This window comes from Salvia miltiorrhiza, chromosome 3 (genome assembly GCF_028751815.1).
Source record: "Salvia miltiorrhiza cultivar Shanhuang (shh) chromosome 3, IMPLAD_Smil_shh, whole genome shotgun sequence".
NCBI lineage: Eukaryota > Viridiplantae > Streptophyta > Magnoliopsida > Lamiales > Lamiaceae > Salvia > Salvia miltiorrhiza.
In genome coordinates, this window is record NC_080389.1 from 48,478,978 (window position 1) to 48,498,793 (window position 19,816).

At 38.4% G+C, this 19,816-nt stretch overlaps 2 protein-coding genes and 4 pseudogenes across 6 annotated transcripts in view; 4 read left to right on the forward strand and 2 right to left on the reverse strand.

The window, feature by feature from the left end:
- Nucleotides 1-1,988: 1,988 nt before the first annotated feature.
- Nucleotides 1,989-4,036, reverse strand: LOC131016286 (protein SPIRAL1-like 1; annotated as a pseudogene).
- Nucleotides 4,037-5,426: 1,390 nt separating this feature from the next.
- LOC131016284 (protein SPIRAL1-like 1) lies at nucleotides 5,427-8,836 on the forward strand. Of its 5 annotated transcripts, XM_057944941.1 has the most exons (5): nucleotides 5,433-5,512; nucleotides 5,939-5,995; nucleotides 7,380-7,463; nucleotides 7,553-7,852; nucleotides 8,388-8,836. In XM_057944941.1, the coding sequence occupies exons 4-5, from the start codon at nucleotides 7,592-7,594 to the stop codon at nucleotides 8,472-8,474; spliced, it is 348 nt and encodes a 115-aa protein (XP_057800924.1). In that variant the 5' UTR covers nucleotides 5,433-5,512; nucleotides 5,939-5,995; nucleotides 7,380-7,463; nucleotides 7,553-7,591; the 3' UTR covers nucleotides 8,475-8,836. The 5 variants fall into 5 exon arrangements, with proteins under 5 accessions (XP_057800921.1, XP_057800923.1, XP_057800924.1 ...); XM_057944938.1 differs by lacking the exon at nucleotides 7,380-7,463 and having other exon boundaries at nucleotides 5,427-5,512; XM_057944940.1 differs by lacking the exon at nucleotides 7,380-7,463 and having other exon boundaries at nucleotides 5,428-5,512; nucleotides 7,579-7,852.
- LOC131016276 (ubiquinone biosynthesis protein COQ4 homolog, mitochondrial-like) overlaps nucleotides 5,441-19,816 on the forward strand; it is a 96,251-nt gene continuing 81,875 nt past the window's right edge. Inside the window, exons 1-2 of the mRNA XM_057944923.1 lie at nucleotides 5,441-5,512; nucleotides 5,939-5,995. The gene's annotated coding sequence lies outside the window, so the exon portion shown is untranslated. The remainder of the gene's footprint in view (nucleotides 5,513-5,938; nucleotides 5,996-19,816) is intronic.
- On the reverse strand, nucleotides 8,877-9,774 carry LOC131018922 (ubiquinone biosynthesis protein COQ4 homolog, mitochondrial-like; annotated as a pseudogene).
- Nucleotides 9,847-10,759, forward strand: LOC131018923 (ubiquinone biosynthesis protein COQ4 homolog, mitochondrial-like; annotated as a pseudogene).
- On the forward strand, nucleotides 16,687-19,810 carry LOC131018924 (ubiquinone biosynthesis protein COQ4 homolog, mitochondrial-like; annotated as a pseudogene).

Genomic DNA, 19,816 nt, shown 5'->3' on the forward strand with positions numbered 1-19,816 from the left:
ACTTGAAGACAGAAGATGAAGATCAAGAAGTTCAAGGCGCAGCCAAGCAGACTGCTGGAGTTCATGGGTTCCCCATGTTGTTTTTGTTTTTCTTTTTACTCCAATGTAAGTCCTGCTCTGTACCTCGACTGATGACTTATCAGTCTTTATTAATGAAATGAACTTCTTATTGATCTCAACCTGAAGACAATGACTCTTTGTCCAGGCTCTGATTATGGTTTTTCTGTCTTCTTCATGTTCTGTGTTAGAACTATTTTCGTTCCTGCTCTAAGTACAAGTTGTTAGGTTCTATTGTTAAGGGGGAACTGTTTTAACCCCTTGTTTAGAACTTGTACTGTGAGTTCAGTCTTTTTGCTGTCTAGAACTGCTGTGTGGTTTTGGCATCATCAAAAAGGGGGAAATTGTTGGGAACCTTGTGGAATATCCTAACCCTTGTTTTGATGATACCAAAATTCATAGGACTTAAATGTAATAGACTAGAATTGTTTTGAACTCAAGTGTTAGAGTTCGTTTCTAGTTTAGTTGCGGTGTCGAAGACTGAAGACTGAAGACAGAAGAACGAAGATTGAAGACTGAAGACTGCAGATACCAACTGAAGTATCAGTTGAAGAATCAGTTGAAGACTGATTATTTAATGCGCGCAAAGGACTGATACTAAAGTCAAGTATCAGTTGAACATTCCTCCTAGGATTGATCTTCCAACGTTCAGAGGAAGCCACGTACGCACAAGTACAGCCGCATTAAATGCAGAGATCTCAGAATATCATATCTCTGCAGAGGTCATTCCTATCTGGTGGTTACTTTTCAGAGATGTCACATCTCCTGTCCATCAAAGAGAGCCGTTTCCACACAGACAAGGAACCTCGAAGATTGAAGCCTCAGCCCAAATTCGAATTGCTCTCCAACGGAAGAAATCTTGAGGATGATTTACGCCAACAGATCTATTCAAGAGTTCTCCTACAAATAGCGCTCGAGGATCACTTCAACCTTCACCGATTCAACAACATAAGCTGAAGCTCTGCCGAAATAGCTACTCAGCCTAAGGCTTAACCGCCCAAAGCTTGAATCGAAGAAGAGAATTCCAAAGCCAAAATCAGTCACTGCTGATTACATACATTCTCTTAGACCCTAGGCATATATCTGTTTACCCAGAAGCCAAAGGTCAAACTTGCTTCAAAGAACTTGTTCTTTGTAAGTATAGTTGGCACTCGTTCAAACCTCCCCCCATAAGAGTGTTTGAGTGGTTCGGAGTTCAGGAAGGTACTCTGAAGCTCTGAGTGGAAAGTCTGAGCACGAGGTGTGCTTAGCAGGGAAATCCTACGCGAGGTGTGTGGGTGCTGAAGAGGGGTTATCTTCAGTTTACGGTTGTGTGCACCAGGCAAGCACACGAGTACGGTTTGCAGTACACCAGTGAAGCACTTGCGGAGTGGATTGTTGGTCTGATCAACCAGCCGTGGATGTAGGAAAGGGTTTTTTCGAACCACAGTAAAAGTCTCTGTGTTATTTACAACTTTCAGTTTTATATTCTTACTTGTGCTTTATCCATTGATAAAACTGAACACTGACTAATAGCAAAGAGAAACCTTAATCCAACAACCTGCTCCACCGAGGCAATTCGAAACTAAGTTTAATTTCCGCTGCGTATGATATCAATCTGACTGAACTATCCTCTGATAGTAAGAAGGAGTGATATCATCTCTATCTTAGCAAACACGACTGAAGCCCTTACTTGCATCTGTTAAGTTCCAGCAACTTAACTGATATCTCTTTACTGAAGAGCATTCAGTATCAGTCGTCAACCCTGTTGGTCAAAACTAATTTCGGTAAAACAGGAGTCTTGTTTGCGTGTAAAGTTTCGCTTCAATCTCTGACTGAGATCCCTCTGATTGAGGTTGGTAGATTGTTGTAAAAATAGCCTATAGGTGTATTCCTCCCCCCCCCCATACACCTATTCGAGACCCCCCCGGACCTAACACCCTCTTCCAGTATGAAAAATCCCATAAAATCACAATAATACAATCTAGAATATGGTTTAGTTATTTTACAAAGGAAGCCTTTTTGAGAGATGCTTATTATTATGCATCCAAACACAACTAAGATGTAGCGATTCACACTTCAAATTTACCAACGAATTCATATTTGACTATAGAAAAACTATTGACAACTCTTGCAGCAGAGACGCAATGCCATAATTTGCTGCTACATTTACAAACAAATAACCCAAAACCTTAAACAGAAACATCCCACGAGGCTTGCAGCAAAGGCGCAAAATACCATATTGCTGCCACATTTTTACAAATAAATGTCTCGAAACACACTTTGGCGATCCCGGCTGCAGGACCCTGGCTGTTGCTTAGTTGCTGCTGCTGCCGCCACCAAAAAGGTAACCCAAAGAAGAACCTCCTCCGGGAGCAGCATGAACCTTAGTTGATGGTCGATCCTGAGACAAAGCAATGGTTCTAAACACACAAAATGCGAAGCATTGGACTGGACCTAGAGGAGTTGATGGACAAAATGATACCAGAAACATGACAAGTATGCACTCACTAATCACTACATTAAATCACTAACTCTCAGGCTCTGTCCTAAATCCTAATCAATTCGTTGTGGAGCTTTTCTGTTTCCTCTATCCAGTTACCTTTTGGTACATGATGAATTAGTTAAGGAAATATACATCCCTTATATATCAAATATCACAAACAGCAATTTGAATTTATCCTTCATGTGAGAACTAAAATTTGGATGGTTGTCACCACATGCCTACTTAGCATTATTGTTGTGCCGGATGGCAAGAATTGAACCACACATAGTAATCAGATTGTAAGAGAAACACATCATCATCCAATCAAGATAACAAAGGAATGGAATTGGATAGAATGAAAAGAAACCAAGAACTTCATAATGCCAAAATACCACAATCAAGTAACTTCATCAAAACCTACCAAACACATAATCTTGTTTCACCGGAGACGTACCGTGATAAAATTGTAAGTACTCTAACCATCTGCTCTGACGTAGTTGTTGGTGGTGCTACTATGAATCCCTGCAGGAATCTGCTTGCTAACGTCTACTGGCTTAGGAGCGGCATTAGGCTTTGGAGAATGTTCTTTACTAGCAACACTACTCTCACTCGGTGCAGCTTGTGCTTTTCCCACTGCTGGTTTTGGAGCCTCACCGCTACCAAACAAGTAACCCAACGAACTCTGCCCTCCACCGCTGCTAACTCCACGACCCATATCTCCTATTCGTCTATGATCAAAAGTTACAAGCTTAATCTGGGCAATGCAGATGGGAAGTGACAATCAGAACCTGATCAAATACTAAATTATGTATGTCTATGTAGAAATTCCAAGAGAATACAAACTAATAGATAGCCCTGATTTCAACTATGTAGAGAATCTTATTTCCTCCAACTTTAATTATTCAAACAAATATCAACTTTCAGTTTCTGAAACAATATTTTGCTTTAATCTAAGGCTGCAGGAAACCAATAATCAAAAATTAAGGATCCCACTATATAAATGTCAGTATTAACCCAATAGGAAATGGCTGGCATGAGCAGCAACTTTGAACATCAATAATTATGCAGAACTAAATTTATTCTTCATGAATTTAACTAATTGCATCAACCATAATTGCAATTACAACTCCATAAATATGATACATAACACTCCTCCAGAAAAGATCATAGCCCACAAATCAAATCAACAGCTATATACAATTGAGCAAACAATTCGAAAACATATCACGCATCAGGAAAGTGAAATGAGTTGGATTCAAGAACATACTTTTCTAATTACCTTTCACCTTTTCTTGATCAGATCTACCGTATGAAGCCATGAAAAATATTATGGAGCACGAGGTTACTGCTTCCAGTCATTTATTGAATCTTCCAGGGGAGGGCTAGCAATGTAGAATTTGGAATTTAGCGGAAGGGCAGCCAATGAGTGATGGTGCGAGAGTGGAGGGAGTAATTTCGGAGTGGATATAGCAGTTTCTCTCTAGGTGACCCAAAATGCAAATACATATAAAGTGGGCCTCGCTTTTAAAAGGAGCATGAGTGAGGGCTATGATTTATTCTGAGATCCCTTAACTAGATCAAAATAACTATATCCACTACGGAAAATAATGGTAATTACAAATGTTACCATTATTTTCGGTAGTGGATTTGGTTATTTGGAGGGCAGAGTTCGTTGGGTTACCTGTTTGGTAGCGGTGAGGCTCCAAAACTAGCAGTGGGGAAAGCACAAGTTGCACCGAGTGAGAGTAGTGTTCACTACAAGAAAACTGGTCGGACACCGACGGAATTAACAACGGACATCTGTCCGTCATTAATTATCGACGGAATGACGATGTATCTTCAATTCTCGATTAGACGATCGATTTACCAACGGAATACCGACGGAAAATTTCCCGGGTAAATTCCCGCGTAATTAACGATGGATTTACCGACGGACGACTGATGGAATTTTAACGACGGACATTTTTCCGTTGCTAATGTATTTTTTTTAATATTCTGAATTTTTGGCTTTAAAAATACCGATGGAATCTCATTCCGTCGTTAGTACCGACGGAAATTAATCCGATGTTAAATTATTTTTCAATTTTTGCAGGTTTTTTTTAATAATTTTAAAACTTAAAAAAACGGCCTTCTACCAAAAGCATCAGTGACGCTTGTTCCTCACTTTGAAATCCCTAAATCCCTAACCCTTCTCAAAAGCAACAGTCGCGCCGCCCACCACCCTCCTCCGCCACCATCTCCGCCGGAAATCAGTCTCCTGCAGACCGCCGCAATCTCCGCCCTTGCTGTGAAGTCGCCGCTGCCGCCGTACCTAAATCCCTAAATCCCTAACAATCGCGCCGCCCACCACCCTCCTCCGCCGGAAATCAGTCTCCTGCAGACCGCCGCAAACTCCGCCCTTGCTGTGAAGTCGCCGCTGCCGCCGTCCACTCCGATCTGCTGGACTTCCAGAGAAGGCGAAGTCTCCGCCGCCTGCCTCCGCCGTCCATTCCGGCCGCCTGCGTTGAACCTGCCGCCCTTGCCTCCGTCGGCCAATCTAACTCCATCGTCTCCTTCATTCTGAGCTCAGAAACGCCCCAACCAAAATCTGGTGAGTTGAGATTTTTTTTTTTCTAAATGTTCTGGAAATCAGCCGCTAATTATGTGTATAAGAACTGAATTTAATCCTTTTTGTGTTGGACTCATCGTTTGATTTTCAGCCTATGAACTGAATTTAATCCTTGTCTGCCCTAAGAAATGGCTTTCGCATATCTCTACTTTGTTAACATGAATAAGAAATGATATTCACGAACATTCAAAGAAATTATTAGACACTCTTATCATTTGGATAAAAAATGTTGCTTATATTTTTTTTTGCTTTAAGATAATTCTTTTGTTGATTTGGATTAATTCTCATTTGTAGTACACCACTCCATCCTTGATTCTTGTGGAATAAAGAAACTAGTCGAGGACAACAAGAGAAAAGAGAGCAAAGAAGTGTGATCAATAAAGGTTAGTTTTTTGGAAATTTCTTTTAATATTTCATATTTGTATAGTTTATTTGAAATTATTTATATGTGATAGGATTTATTTTAGGGTGTGGAGATTAAATGAAGGGGCGTGGTAGTCGTGAGGAGTGGAGATATATGGATGATGTGTGTGGTATTATCTAATGTTAATTATAATTATAATGTGGGCATGCAAATGTACAAATATTACACATTCTATTTGGGAGAATAAATGAATAAATATATTCGGTTGTCAAAAGGGATGATTCATTTCCAACAGAGCCTTTTGTTCCTTTCTTTTAATTCCTTTCATCTGCAACTCTGTTACTAATTTTGAATTTTGTTTCAATATTTTGTATTTTGTGTTGTTGGTTAGTCAAATATTTGATTGTAAGGAAGGTGATTATTAAAATAAAAATTGGTGATGTAGGGGAAACAGACGACGACGAGTGAAGGAGAACAAGAAAAAAGAGCAAGGAAAAAAAAAGTAAGTTTTCACTATATTATCTATTGTTTTGCTACTATGGCTCAAATGGTAGCCATAGTTTGAATTATTAAACATAGATGAGCATGTATCTAGGTGTTTTATTTTTGTATATATTAGATGAGCATGTATCTAGGTAGTAAATGGAGATTAGGTTGGGGGATGGCTGTGTTCCATCCCATTTTGTTGCTGTGGTGATGGCTTGGAGCCGCGTACGTGTTTGTGTGTTTGATTTATAGAATTTGTGTTGAACATGTGTTATATTATCATAGTATCTTTTAATGTTCTATAGACTTAGAGATTAGTAAAACTTTAAAAATCAATAGATTTTAAATTTCTAACATACTTAAATGAACCAAATTGTAGAAATGAGTGAAAATCGTGAGTGGATGTATCGGCGTTTTCTACCTGATGGAGCTTTGAATCCCGATTTTCAAAGAGGTCTTCAAGGTTTTATTGATTACGCTAACAGTAGACGAGATTTAATGGATGGTGAAAAAATTAGGTGTCCGTGTAGGAAATGCGATAATATACGTTTCCATACTAAAAATAATGTTCAGTATCACATTGCAAAGAACGGATTTGTGCGGGATTACCATATTTGGAGGTTTCATAGTGAAATTGAAATGCCCACGACTGAATATCATAATTTTGAAGAAGAAGAGGCTAATGAAGATAATTATCAGAATATGGTTATGGATATTGCTGCATCCCAATATAACATTCAAAACATCGAAGAACCCCCAAATTTGGAGGCCCAATTGTTATATAATATGTTGAAAGCAGCGGATAAAGAGTTGTGGCCAGGTTGCAAAACTCATTCACAATTGTCTCTTGTTGCTCGTGTAATGAGTTTAAAAGCAGAGGGGAATATGTCCGAAAGATGTTTTGATCAGTGGCTTGAGTTGATAAAAGAGATCCTTCCTGATAATAATTTGGCTCCTACTAATTTTTACGACACTAAAAAGTTACTAAGTGGGATGGGGCTACCTGCGCAAAGAATTGATTGTAGATCTGATCAAGAAAAGGTGAAAGATAATTAGAAAAGTATGTTCTTGAATCCAACTCATTTCACTTTACTGATGCGTGATATGTTTTCGAATTGTTTGCTCAATTGTATATAGCTGTTGATTTGATTTGTGGGCTATGATCTTTTCTGGTGGAGTGTTATGTATCATATTTATGGAGTTGTAATTGCAATTATGGTTGATGCAATTAGTTAAATTCATGAAGAATAAATTCAGTTCTGCATAATTATTGATGTTCAAAGTTGCTGCTCATGCCAGCCATTTCCTATTGGGTTAATACTGATGTTTATATAGTGGGATCCTTAATTTTTTATTATTGGTTTCCCGCAGCCTTAGATTAAAGCAAAATATTGTTTCAGAAACTGAAAGCTGATATTTGTTTGGATAATTAAAGTTGGAGGAAATAAGATTCTCTGCATAGTTGAAATCAGGGCTATCTATTGGTTTGTATTCTCTTGGAATTTCTACTTAGACATACAAAATTTAGTATTTGATCAGGTTCTGATTGTCACTTCCCATCTGCATTGCCCAGATTAAGCTTGTAACTTTTGATCATAGACGAATAGGAGATATGGGTCGTGGAGTTAGCAGCGGTGGAGGGCAGAGTTCGTTGGGTTACTTGTTTGGTAGCGGTGAGGCTCCAAAACCAGCAGTGGAGAAAGCACAAGCTACACTGAGTGAGAGTAGTGTTGCTAGTAAAGAACCTTCGCCAAAGCCTAATGCCGCTCCTAAGCCAGTAGACGTTAGCAAGCAGATTCCTGCAGGGATTCATAGTAGCACCACCAACAACTACGTCAGAGCAGATGGTCAGAGTACTTGCAATTTTATCACGGTATGTCTCCGGTGAAACAAGATTATGTGTTTGGTGGGTTTTGATGAAGTTACTTGATTGTGGTATTTTGCCATTATGAAGTTCTTGGTTTCTGTTCATTCTATCCAATTCCATTCCTTTGTTATCTTGATTGGATGATGATGTGTTTCTCTTACAATCTGATTACTATGTGTGGTTTAATTCTTGGCATCCGGCACAACAATAATGCTAAGTAGGCATGTGGTGACAACCATCCAAATTTTAGTTCTCACATGAAGGATAAATTCAAATTGCTGTTTGTGATATTTGATATATAAGGGATGTATATTTCCTTAACTAATTCATCATGCACCAAAAGGTAACTGGATAGAGGAAACAGAAAAGCTCCACAACGAATTGATTAGGATTTAGGACAGAGCCTGAGAGTAAGTGATTTAATGTAGTGATTAGTGAGTGCATACTTGTCATGTTTCTGGTATCATTTTGTCCATCAACTCCTCTAGGTCCAGTCCAATGCTTCGCATTTTGTGTGTTTAGAACCATTGCTTTGTCTCAGGATCGACCATCAACTAAGGTTCATGCTGCTCCCGGAGGAAGTTCTTCTTTGGGTTACCTTTTTGGTGGCGGCAGCAGCAGCAACTAAGCAACAACCAGGGTCCTGCAGCCGGGATCGCCAAAGTGTGTTTCGAGACATTTATTTGTAAAAATGTGGCAGCAATATGGTATTTTGCGTCTTTGCTGCAAGCCTCGTGGGATGTTTCTGATTAAGGTTTTGGGTTATTTGTTTGTAAATGTAGCAGCAAATTATGGTATTGCGTCTCTGCTGCAAGAGTTGTCAATAGTTTTTCTACAGACAAATATGAATTCGTTGGTAAATTTGAAGTGTGAATCGCTACATCTTAGTTGTGTTTGGATGCATAATAATAAGCATCTCTCAAAAAGGCTTCCTTTGTAAAATAACTAAACCATATTCTTGATTGTATTATTGTGATTTTATGGGATTTTTCATACTGGAACAGGGTATTATTACTCTTTGCTGTTTGGAAAAAGAAATCTCCTAAAAAACAGATCCTGTTACAAAAATAAGCCAATAAAATTATGATACAAGATCAGAAAGGCTACTATCACATTGTAAGGAAAGAAAAGCTCTCATGCTTTATTCTTAAGGGGAAAGAACTACGTGTTGATTTCAGGCTGTACGTAGCGGGGGAGGAGGAGCCGGAACAATTCCCCATCTCCAACGAACATCTTCGAAGTCCTCATCAAAATGGCGCTCATAATACACACACGTCAGATCAGTGCATCTCACGCCTGCACGGAGAGCCCAAGAGAAGTAATGCTGGTAGAACAAATTCCTCTGACTTTGGCAGAATCGGTTGCCACCCTGCAACCGATAGGCCGCACATGGGGAGAAGCATTTGCTCAAATTCTATGACCTTCAACGCTGATTCGCCAATCAAATTGGTAGGTAGGTCAAACAGGGTGTGCCAGAAGTCGTGCACTTCACGAGCGCGTGTTGCAACATAGGCTATTTCTTCTGTTTCCATGAACCTGACAGGTGGCCTGTCATCAGGAGAGAAGTTCCTGGATCCCATAAACTTAGCATATGCATCACCAAATGTGTTTGGCGGAAGGTCCCATGCATGCCCTACGTTAGCAGAGATGACACGAGGGCGCTCCAGTAGTACAGCTTGTGGAGGAGTTCATTAAAAGCTTATTCATCAATCATCAACTGAGATAATAAGGTCTGTAGTTAAGGATACCAACAAATCTTTTCAAGGATTATGACCTTGAGTTTCACTTGACCACTAATTTAATGAACTGAGGTCCAATAATCTTTTCAGGCTTGTTGCAAGCATTCTTACTCATTTGTTATTGTAGAGCCTTCAAGGATTATGACCTTGATCTTTCTGCAACCTCAGTTTTGAATCTGGTTGGACCATATTTGGACCTCCGTTCATTAAATTAGTGCATCTGGCCTTATCACTAAGTTAAGTAGCATTACCTGAACAAAGATGGTTGTAGGAACTTTTAGTTGCAAGATCTGTTAGCTGATGTTTTTGGAACTTTTGAGAGTACTCGCTTGGCAATCTCGTACAATTCCAGGGTGTAGGAAGTTCTATTTTTGATGGATTGAAGTCGTAAGCATCATGGTTAGTTTAGGCATCTAAACATCAGATAGGCAATCTTGTTAGATTTGCTCTTTTGCTCTTTGTTGGTTTAGGCTTAGAAGTTTGATTTTTAGACATCACATATCGAATGGGATGCTGGAAAACACACTTATATGCGAAAAGACATGGAAATATGGAGATTTCTCCGTGACTTTTAGGTGCAAGTGATTTGTTGGTATCCTTAACTACAGATCTTATTATCTCAGTTGATGATTGATGAATAAGCTTTTAATGAACTCCTCCACAGGCTGTACTACTGGAGCGCCCTCGTGTCATCTCTGCTAACGTAGGGCATGCATGGGACCTTCCGCCAAACACATTTGGTGCGGCATATGCTAAGTTTATGGGATCTAGGAACTTCTCTCCTGATGACAGGCCACCTGTCAGGTTCATGGAAACAGAAGAAATAGCCTATGTTGCAACACGCGCTCGTGAAGCGCACGACTTCTGGCACACCCTGTTTGACCTACCTACCAATTTGATTGGCGAATCAGCATTGAAGGTCATAGAATTTGAGCAGATGCTTCTCCCCATGTGCGACCTATCGGTTGCAGGGGGGACTGCCCGATTCAGCCAAAGTCAGAGGAATTTGTTCTACCGGCATTACTTCCCTTGGGCTCTCCGTGCAGGCGTGAGATGCACTGATCTGATGTGTGTGTATTATGAGCGCCATTTTGATGAGGTCTTGGAAGATGTTCGTCGGAGATAAGGAATTGTTCCTGCTCCTCCTCCCCCGCTAGGGGTGCCGTCGGTTTAGGAACCGCCGGTTCCGGGCCCGAACCGGCGGTGCAGGGTCGAGAATCCGGCGAACCTGAACCGGCCCGTATGAAATGTAAAGGGCCGGTTTTCTGACCCTGAACCGGCGGTTCAAGGGCCGAAAACCGGCGGTTCCGGGCTTTTTCCTTTTTTTTTTAAATTTTTTTGTATTCTTTTTTATGAAATTAAATGATTTGTGATGAAATTTCAAAATTCTAATTCAACTTAAATCTTAAAATATATAATATAAAAGACTTGTGTAGAAAATTTAATGATTGTGATGAAATTAAATGATTTATGTCATATTTTTTTTCCTTTTATGCAATTAAATGATTTATGTCATATTTTTAAGTTAAATGACTTGTGTTGAAAATGTATATTTTATGAAATTAAATGATTTGTGATGAAATTTCAAAATTTTAATTCAACTTTAAATATAAATTATAAACATGTGTTGAAATCGAAAATATAAACATGTAATATCTTTTATGTCATATTTTTAAATTAAATGACTTGTTGAAAATTTATATTTTATGAAATTAAATGATTTGTGATGAAATTTCAAAATTTTAATTCAACTTTAAATATAAATTATAAACATGTGTTGAAATCGAAAATATAAACATGTAATATCTTTTATGTCATATTTTTAAATTAAATAACTTGTTGAAAATTTATATTTTATGAAATTAAATTATTTGTGATGAAATTTCAAAATTTTAATTCAACTTTAAATATAAATTATAAACATGTGTAGAAATCGAAAATATAAACATGTAATATCTTTTATGTCATATTTTTAAATTAAATGACTTGTTGAAAATTTATATTTTATAAACATGACAATTAATATATTTTTAACATAATATTTTGTTATGTCATCTTAATTCTTAAGTAAATAAGTAATGCTTGTGCTTGTTTTTTTTTATTAAATGACTTGTGTTGAAAATTGAAATACAATAAAAGTACAATAATTCTAACACATTGACAATCAAAATAATGCATACAAATTGAATTTATTCTATGTATACAAAAAATATTATAAGGATACAAATTACAATCTTCAAAATTGAATAAGTAAACAAACTAACACTAACTAAATAACTAATTCATTACAAGTTTACAATAAATTCCGAAAGAGAGTTGTCTAACAGGGGGGAAAAAAATAAAAAAAATTAAGGGCTTGAGCTCAATTTTAATATAAATATTAAAATTGAGTGGCCTACGTATCTTCATTGAATAATGAAGAATCAAAGCCCACGTAGTTCTTTTACCTTAACTTACCTAATCGTAGTCCTCGACGGGCTCGGTGAATTCATCGTTTGGGCTCTCGTCGGCTTGATCCCATTCATTCTCTTGTCGTCGCAACTCGGCTTTGGACCAATCATCAAGCAACATGGTGGCCTCCATGTTTCGAGGATCCATGGTGCTTCTTCTTTCGTCCAAGACAAGCCCACCAACGCTAAATGCTTGCTCGACGGAGACCGTGGAGGCCGGGACCGCGAATAACTCCTTGACCATGGTGGCGAGTATGAGATATTCCCTCTCGTGCGAGGACCACCATCTCAAGACGTCAAATTGTATACCACCTACATTTTTGAAAGCAAATGTACTAGACAAATATATATCTAGCTCGTTAGTAGTATAGCTCCTTTGTGTATTCATAAATGAATAAGCGGCTTGAGCCCATTCGTTTTGATCAAAACTACTTCCTAAGTTGGAGGAGCCATATTGACCTTGTGAACTAGAAGTGCCACTTGAAGAGTATGAGGGGTTTGCAAGCATATATTTTTGTTCGTAGTCATTAAACAAAGTTATAAGTGTGTTATCTATTCTATGTTTAATATCATCTAAGTTGGGAAGGTACCATTCTAGCATTTCATTATTTCTTAATCTTGACTCATAGATATCTCCAAAGCTACCATAATAAATTTCTAATAGACGATAAACACCACCAATTTTCATTGAAGGATCTAAAATCTTAGCAATTAAAAAAACATCGGGAATTTCAAGAAAATATTTAAGCCACTTAATGATCATTTGATATGATACATCATTCAAATCGTTTTTTTTATAACAATCATTTAAAGCAATACCAATAAACATGCAATGTTCTCAAACTTTAATACTAGTACAATAATAAACACCGGATAAATCCGTGGTAGCATTTTGAAAAACCTTTAAAAGTTGAAATAAACTACCACATTGTTTCCAATAAGAGGGTGATAAAAGTAAGTTAGCCTCGGGAGTTGCTCTAAAAAAATCACATAAATGCTCAACATGTTCCATGGTAGATGCAAGCATGCCAAATGTTGAATTCCAACTAGTAGAAATATCTTTAACAAAATTTGTATATCGAATTTTTTTGTGACGACAATATTTTTGCCATTTTTTGCCAATAGCGGCTTTTCTATGCAACATATTAACGGCTTGTCTAATGGGATCAACAACATTATTAATAAGAGTATAAGCGTCTTGTACACATCTATTTAAAATATGACAAATACAACGAGCATGAAAATACCTACCTTCAAAAGAGGGTGCGCACGCGGCTTGTAACTCGGGAATGGAGGCGGTGTTGGCGGATGCATTATCAAATACAACCGAAAATATCTTGTTTAAAATGCGATACTCATTTAACACATAAACAATCAATTGAGCAATATTAGTAGCATTATGTGTTTCATTGAAATCTCTAAATGCAATTAAACGTTTTTGAATTAACCAACATTCGTCAACCCAATGACAAGTAATACCCATATAAGAATATCTTTGAAAAGAATCACTCCATATGTCGGAACTAGGGCTGAGCATAGAACCGACCGAACCAAAAAAACCGACCGAACCGATCATTTCTGGTTCGGTTCGGTTCGGTTTTAGAATTTCTGGTTGTCGGTTCGGTTCGGTTTTTATACTTAAAAACCGATCATGATCGGTTCGGTTGTCGGTTTTTTAGTTTTGGTTGGATTATGAACCGAACCGAACCGATCATGATGTGTATATATATATATATAATATATTATTTATTTTATATTTTATATTACAAGTGGTAAAAGTAAACCCTAGTCTCAATTTCTCATCCACATTTTGAAACTCCCAGCGGCGCCTCCCTTCTCCTGTTCTCCATTTCGAAACCCTAGTTTCCTCCCTCCCTCCCAACTGTGCCTCCATTCTCCACGCTTCCCAGCCGGCAGCCGGCGCCTCTCTAACCGGCGACCACCCCCAGCGCCTCCATTCTCTGCACGACTGCACCTCAATTCCGATTTCCGCCGTCTCTCCTCTAGGACGAGCAGCGGAGCAGACCAGGACAGCAGCACGAGCAGACCTGCCGGCCGCCCTCCGCTTCTGACATCTCCAGCACGAGCCAGACGCCGTCCAGACCAGCTTCTCCTCCGCCGGACCGCCGCTGAAGCCTGACGCTTTCGATTTCGAAAGGTAAACCAATTTCTTATGCTTTCTATTTTCCAGATTTCCGCTGAATCGATCTACATTCATGTAATTTGTAAATTGAATGAATGGACAGATTTGTGTTTAGGGTCAGATTTAGATTTTTTGTTGTTTGTGAATGAATGGACAGATTTGAAAATTGAATTGAATGAATGAATGGACAGATTTGTTGTTTGAGCAGTTTTGTATGTTTTTTTTTCGAATATTACATGTTGTTTTTTTACAGAATTCACTAGATTTGCTGTTTAAAATATATATATATATATATATATATATATATTCGGTTGGTTCGGAAACCGACCGAAACCGATCGGTTTTGGCCGGTTCGGTTGTGGTCGGTTTTCAGCCCTCAGGCGGTTCGGTTCGGTCCGTCCACACCCAAGGTCGGTTCGGTTTCGGTTTGTCCAAATTGGTTCGGTTCGGTTCGATTTTGAACCGATGCTCAGCCCTAGTCGGAACATATAGAAAAATTTTGATTTAAATTCTTAAAATGTTTTCGTAAATCACGTTTTTCTTTCTTCGGCTTGTCGCCTAATATTTTTGCACATAGAAGTTCGACCAATTTTTTTGGCGGCCGGATTATAAGCATTTTTCATAGTATGTTCAAAAGTAAATTTATCGGCATGCATAAAAGGCAAATGCTCCATTGAAACATAACGAGCCATGTAATCTCGAGCATTTTGTTGGTCATATTTCCATAAAACATTACCTTGTTCATTACCTTGTCGTTCGAAAGCTTCGGGATGCAGTTGCGTTTGAGTTGTATGGATTCCAAACTCGACAATGTGTTGTCTCTCCATGTGCCTTATGAGGGTGCCATAATCCCCTCCCGCTTTCCATTGATAAGTAGCGTTACAATAGTTGCAATAGGCAATGAACCTCTCGGGAGCATTTGGAGCATCATTTGGATGTTTTGGAGCGGGTTCCCTCCTAAAATGTTTTGTGAAAATGTTAGAAGAAAGTGATTTACTCTTACCCTTACCCTTACCTCTAGTGGGAGGGATTTCCTCCTCAACGTTGTGACGTGCTTGCTCGGTTTCCTCCTCCGCCTCTTCGTTACGAATTGTACGTGCATATTCTTCATCCTCCGCTTCTTGAAGTTGTCTAGCATATGCTTCATCGGCAGCCTCCCGGCGTGAGCCGAATGGTCCTCGTTGAACTGGCACTTTCACCCTTCTCCTAGAGGATGATGATGGAACTTGAACATTTTGAGTAAACTCGTGAGAAGTGGGAGTGCTATCAATATCTTCTTCGTGGTCGAGATTGATAGACTTGCCACGGTTACCACGACCATGAGACATGATAACAAATAAACAAGTAGAGAAGAGAATATAGATAATAGAGGTTAGAGAATAATAAGCAAGAACAATAAAGTAAATGAGCAAGTGAGTGTAGTGATAGTGTAATTGAAATATATAATATAGTATAGTATAGTATAGTATTTAGTACTTAATAGTAGTACTAGTAGTAATATAATGTAAAGCAAGAACAATAAATTAAAGGAGCAAGTGAGTGTAGTGATAGTGTAATTGAAATATATAGTATAGTATAGTATTTAGTACTTAATAGTAGTACTAGTAGTAATATAATGTAAAGCAAGAACAATAAAGTAAAGCAATTGAATAAGCAAGAGAATAGCTAAAGAATTATAGAGCAAGAGCAATTTAACAAGAGCAATAGCACATAAAGAATGTAGGAGAATTAGAAGTAGAAGAGATGAGAGTGTAGAATTGTTAATACAATGGAGTGATTTTGAAGGTAGAAGAAGGGGGGTATTTATAGATAAATTGGGTGGGGGAAAATGTGAATTAGATAAAATTCTGTGGGGAAAAGTATAATTATAATGTTGAAAATTTGAAAAAATAAAATAAAAAATAAAACAAAACATTTGAATTTGAAAGTTTGAAACTAAAGCATTTCATTGAGAGCCGGTCAAGGCCTAGGCGCCTAGCCCACTCACACTGCCCATCCCCCTCTCCCCCGCTGCTAGCCTGCTGCCCCTGCGCCCCGCCTGCCCCCCTGCGCCCCTGGCCCCCTGCTCTCCTCGGTCCCCGCTACGTGCAGCCTGAAATCAACACGTAGTTCTTTTCCCTTAAGAATAAAGCAGAGAGCTTTTCTTTCCTTACAATGTGATAGTAGCCTTTCTGATCTTGTATCATAATTTTACTGGCTTATTTTTGTAACAGGATCTGTTTTTTTAGGAGCTTTTCTTTTTCCAAACAGCAAAGAGTAATAATACACTGTTCCAGTATGAAAAATCCCATAAAATCACAATAATACAATCTAGAATATGGTTTAGTTATTTTACAAAGGAAGCCTTTTTGGGTATGAACTAAGTTTTTAATGACATTGAACGGATTTGAGTATGAATATTGTATGAACATGTAGCACATCTCTTGAATTAAGAAAATGTGTTCCTAATCCAAACCACCAATCTCCAAAATCTAAATCCCCTCACGTTTTTTTCCCACCAAATTCGTCATGAATATTTTTCAGGTCAGAATCATGGAGGTCAAGAGCAGGGAAAGACAAACAAGGAGGAACAAAAATGCATTAATTTATCTTGAATTTATGTTTTCTACAATTCCAGAATATTATTTGGGTTGTTTTGGATAGGATATGTGGACTTTGGGCTATTATTTTAAATTATTAATTTTGTATATTTTACCGTCAATATTTCGCCGGCACCACAAATCTTATACTGAAAGCAAGAACCTTTTATGCTTGTATACAATGATTCCTATGTTCACTGTTTTAATCTTCTATCTGACTGTGTTCATGATTGCATATGTATGTTCTATATCTCTATATAAGTAGATTATATGGTGTGTTGTAGATCATAGAAGACCATATAATTAGAATAACCTTAAGGGATATAATATGATCACAGCCGAAATAACTCTAGGACAAGTTATTGGTTTAGGCTGCAGTATAGATGGAAATAGTTTGTCTTGACTACTTGTCTATACTGGTACGTCATAACGTATTGATAGGACCGCAATGAGATGTATTCTTCTGTCTGACTTATGTGAAGAATCAAGATCTCGGTGACTTAATAGAATCTTAATACTAATAAGTTTTCAAATATATATGTTAATTTGTGTATCACTTTGACTTACTATGAGTGAGAGTTATATAGTAACTTGAGTACTCTGTATCTTGGGTGATAGCGGTTAATATATGATGTTTGATTATCTATATTAGTACCCGTATCCGATATAGGATAATGACATTCCCTTAAGGAGCTCAATAAGGTTTATTACGCTAAACTCTGCAGGTTGATTAAGTTCAGGCGCAATAATAAGGTTTGAGTGGTACTGCTTAAGGATTACAAAGAAATTAATTAATTTAAGCTGTCAGAGCTGTAATTAATTAATGGATGTCGGATATTTTAAATACGGAGATTTAATAAGTCTAAATACAAGCCCCGACTCATCACCGACAATAAAGGGGTAAGTCAGTATTGGTTCTCTAGTGGAATGAACTAATACTTATAAATTAATTATGGTCTGGGCTGACCATGGAGAATTAATTTATTTAAGGCCCATCTTTATTCCTTGTATCTGGTCCCTGGACTGGCCCAATGTCTCATTGCCCTAGAAGAAGGAGAAATCGCCCCCTACACTAAAGTTGGCGCCCCACTCTGATATTTTATTTAAATACAACTGTCTGCTCTTAGTACAATACACACTAATTAATTTGGGTTTTGTGAGAGCAGAAGGAGGCGCCAGAAACGTGTGAGCAGTTTCTCTCTTGGGACTTTCATAGATCGTTGTCCATCCAAGAGTGAAAGCTGAGCGGGATATAGTCTAGAAGGTCAGAGCTGGAGTCATTCGATTCGATCATCGACAGCCTTTGCATACGCTTCACAAGTAAGTTTTTCTAACACCAACGTGCAGCAATTAAATTCATAGGAGCATGTTAGGATTAATCGTTGTATGATAAATTAATAATAATCCAAGAAACGGTCATCGGACAAACAGAGTATTAATTCAGTTTAATATTCCTTCAGATAGGGGGTGGTCGAGTGAAACTCAAGGGATGGCAGCAAGCTGCTGTTGCAGTTGGATTAGCTGTTGGATCCGCGAAGAGCTGATTTGATAGCTGCTCTTGGGGAGACCACTGGAAAGCCCGCATTTCAAAGGGTTCTTGAGAGAATGAAGACAAGTCCAGAAGGGAGGGTGAGCTTTTCATTCATCACAAAAATAAAATTGCTGCTATTATTTACTTTTTTACACATTATTTCTTAGAGACTAATTTAGTTTCTCGACTGGTTTCATTTGATGTTCGCAGTGTACATTTTGTTTATAGATATTAAGAGGCAAATTGTTCTTAACACATCCATATTAGCTGGAGAAGAACCCAACATACTAATCTTTTCAGGCTTGTTGCAAGCATTCTTACTCATTTGTTATTGTAGAGCCTTCAAGGATTATGACCTTGATCTTTCTGCAACCTCAGTTTTGAATCTGGTTGGACCATATTTGGACCTCAGTTCATTAAATTAGTGCATCTTGGCCTTATCACTAAGTTAAGTAGCATTACCTGAACAAAGATGGTTGTAGGAACTTTTAGTTGCAAGATCTGTTGTTTTTGGAACTTTTGAGAGTACTCGCCTGGCAATCTCGTACAATTCCAGGGTGTAGGAAGTTCTATTTTTGATGGATTGAAGTCGTAAGCATCATGGTTAGTTTAGGCATCTAAACATCAGATAGGCAATCTTGTTAGATTTGCTCTTTCGCTCTTTGTTGGTTTAGGCTTAGAAGTTTGATTTTTAGACATCACATATCGAATGGGATGCTGGAAAACACACTTATATGCGAAAAGACATGGAAATTTGGAGATTTCTCCGTGACTTTTAGGTGCAAGTGATTTGTTGGTATCCTTAACTACAGATCTTATTATCTCAGTTGATGATTGATGAATAAGCTTTTAATGAACTCCTCCATAGGCTGTACTACTGGAGCGCCCTCGTGTCATCTTTGCTAACGTAGGGCATGCATAGGACCTTCCGCCAAACACATTTGGTGCGGTATATGCTAAGTTTATGGGATCCAGGAACTTCTCTCCTGATGACAGGCCACCTGTCAGGTTCATGGAAACAGAAGAAATAGCCTCTGTTGCAACACGAGCTCGTGAAGTGCACGACTTCTGGCACACCCTGTTTGACCTACCTACCAATTTGATTGGCGAATCAGCATTGAAGGTCATAGAATTTGAGCAGATGCTTCTCCCCATGTGCGCCTATCGGTTGTAGGGGGGACTGCCCGATTCAGCCAAAGTCAGAGGAATTTGTTCTACCAGCATTACTTCCCTTGGGCTCTCCGTGCAGGCGTGAGATGCACTGATCTGATGTGTGTGTATTATGAGCGCCATTTTGATGAGGACTTGGAAGATGTTCGTCGGAGATGGGGAATTGTTCCTGCTGCTCCTCCCCCGCTACGTGCAGCCTGAAATCAACACGTAGTTCTTTCCCCTTAAGAATAAAGCAGAGAGCTTTTCTTTCCTTACAATGTGATAGTAGCCTTTCTGATCTTGTATCATAATTTTACTGGCTTATTTTTGTAACAGGATCTGTTTTTTCAGGAGCTTTCCTTTTTCCAAACAGCAA

What these genes read in the sequence shown, in the direction of transcription:
- LOC131016284 (XM_057944938.1), top strand. Translation starts at nt 7,592, where the DNA reads ATGGGTCGTGGAGTTAGCAGCGGTGGAGGGCAGAGTTCGTTGGGTTAC. An exon ending in GTACTTGCAATTTTATCACG is followed by an intron (nt 7,853 to 8,387) that starts GTATGTCTCCGG and finishes GCTTTGTCTCAG; the next exon opens with GATCGACCATCAACTAAGGT.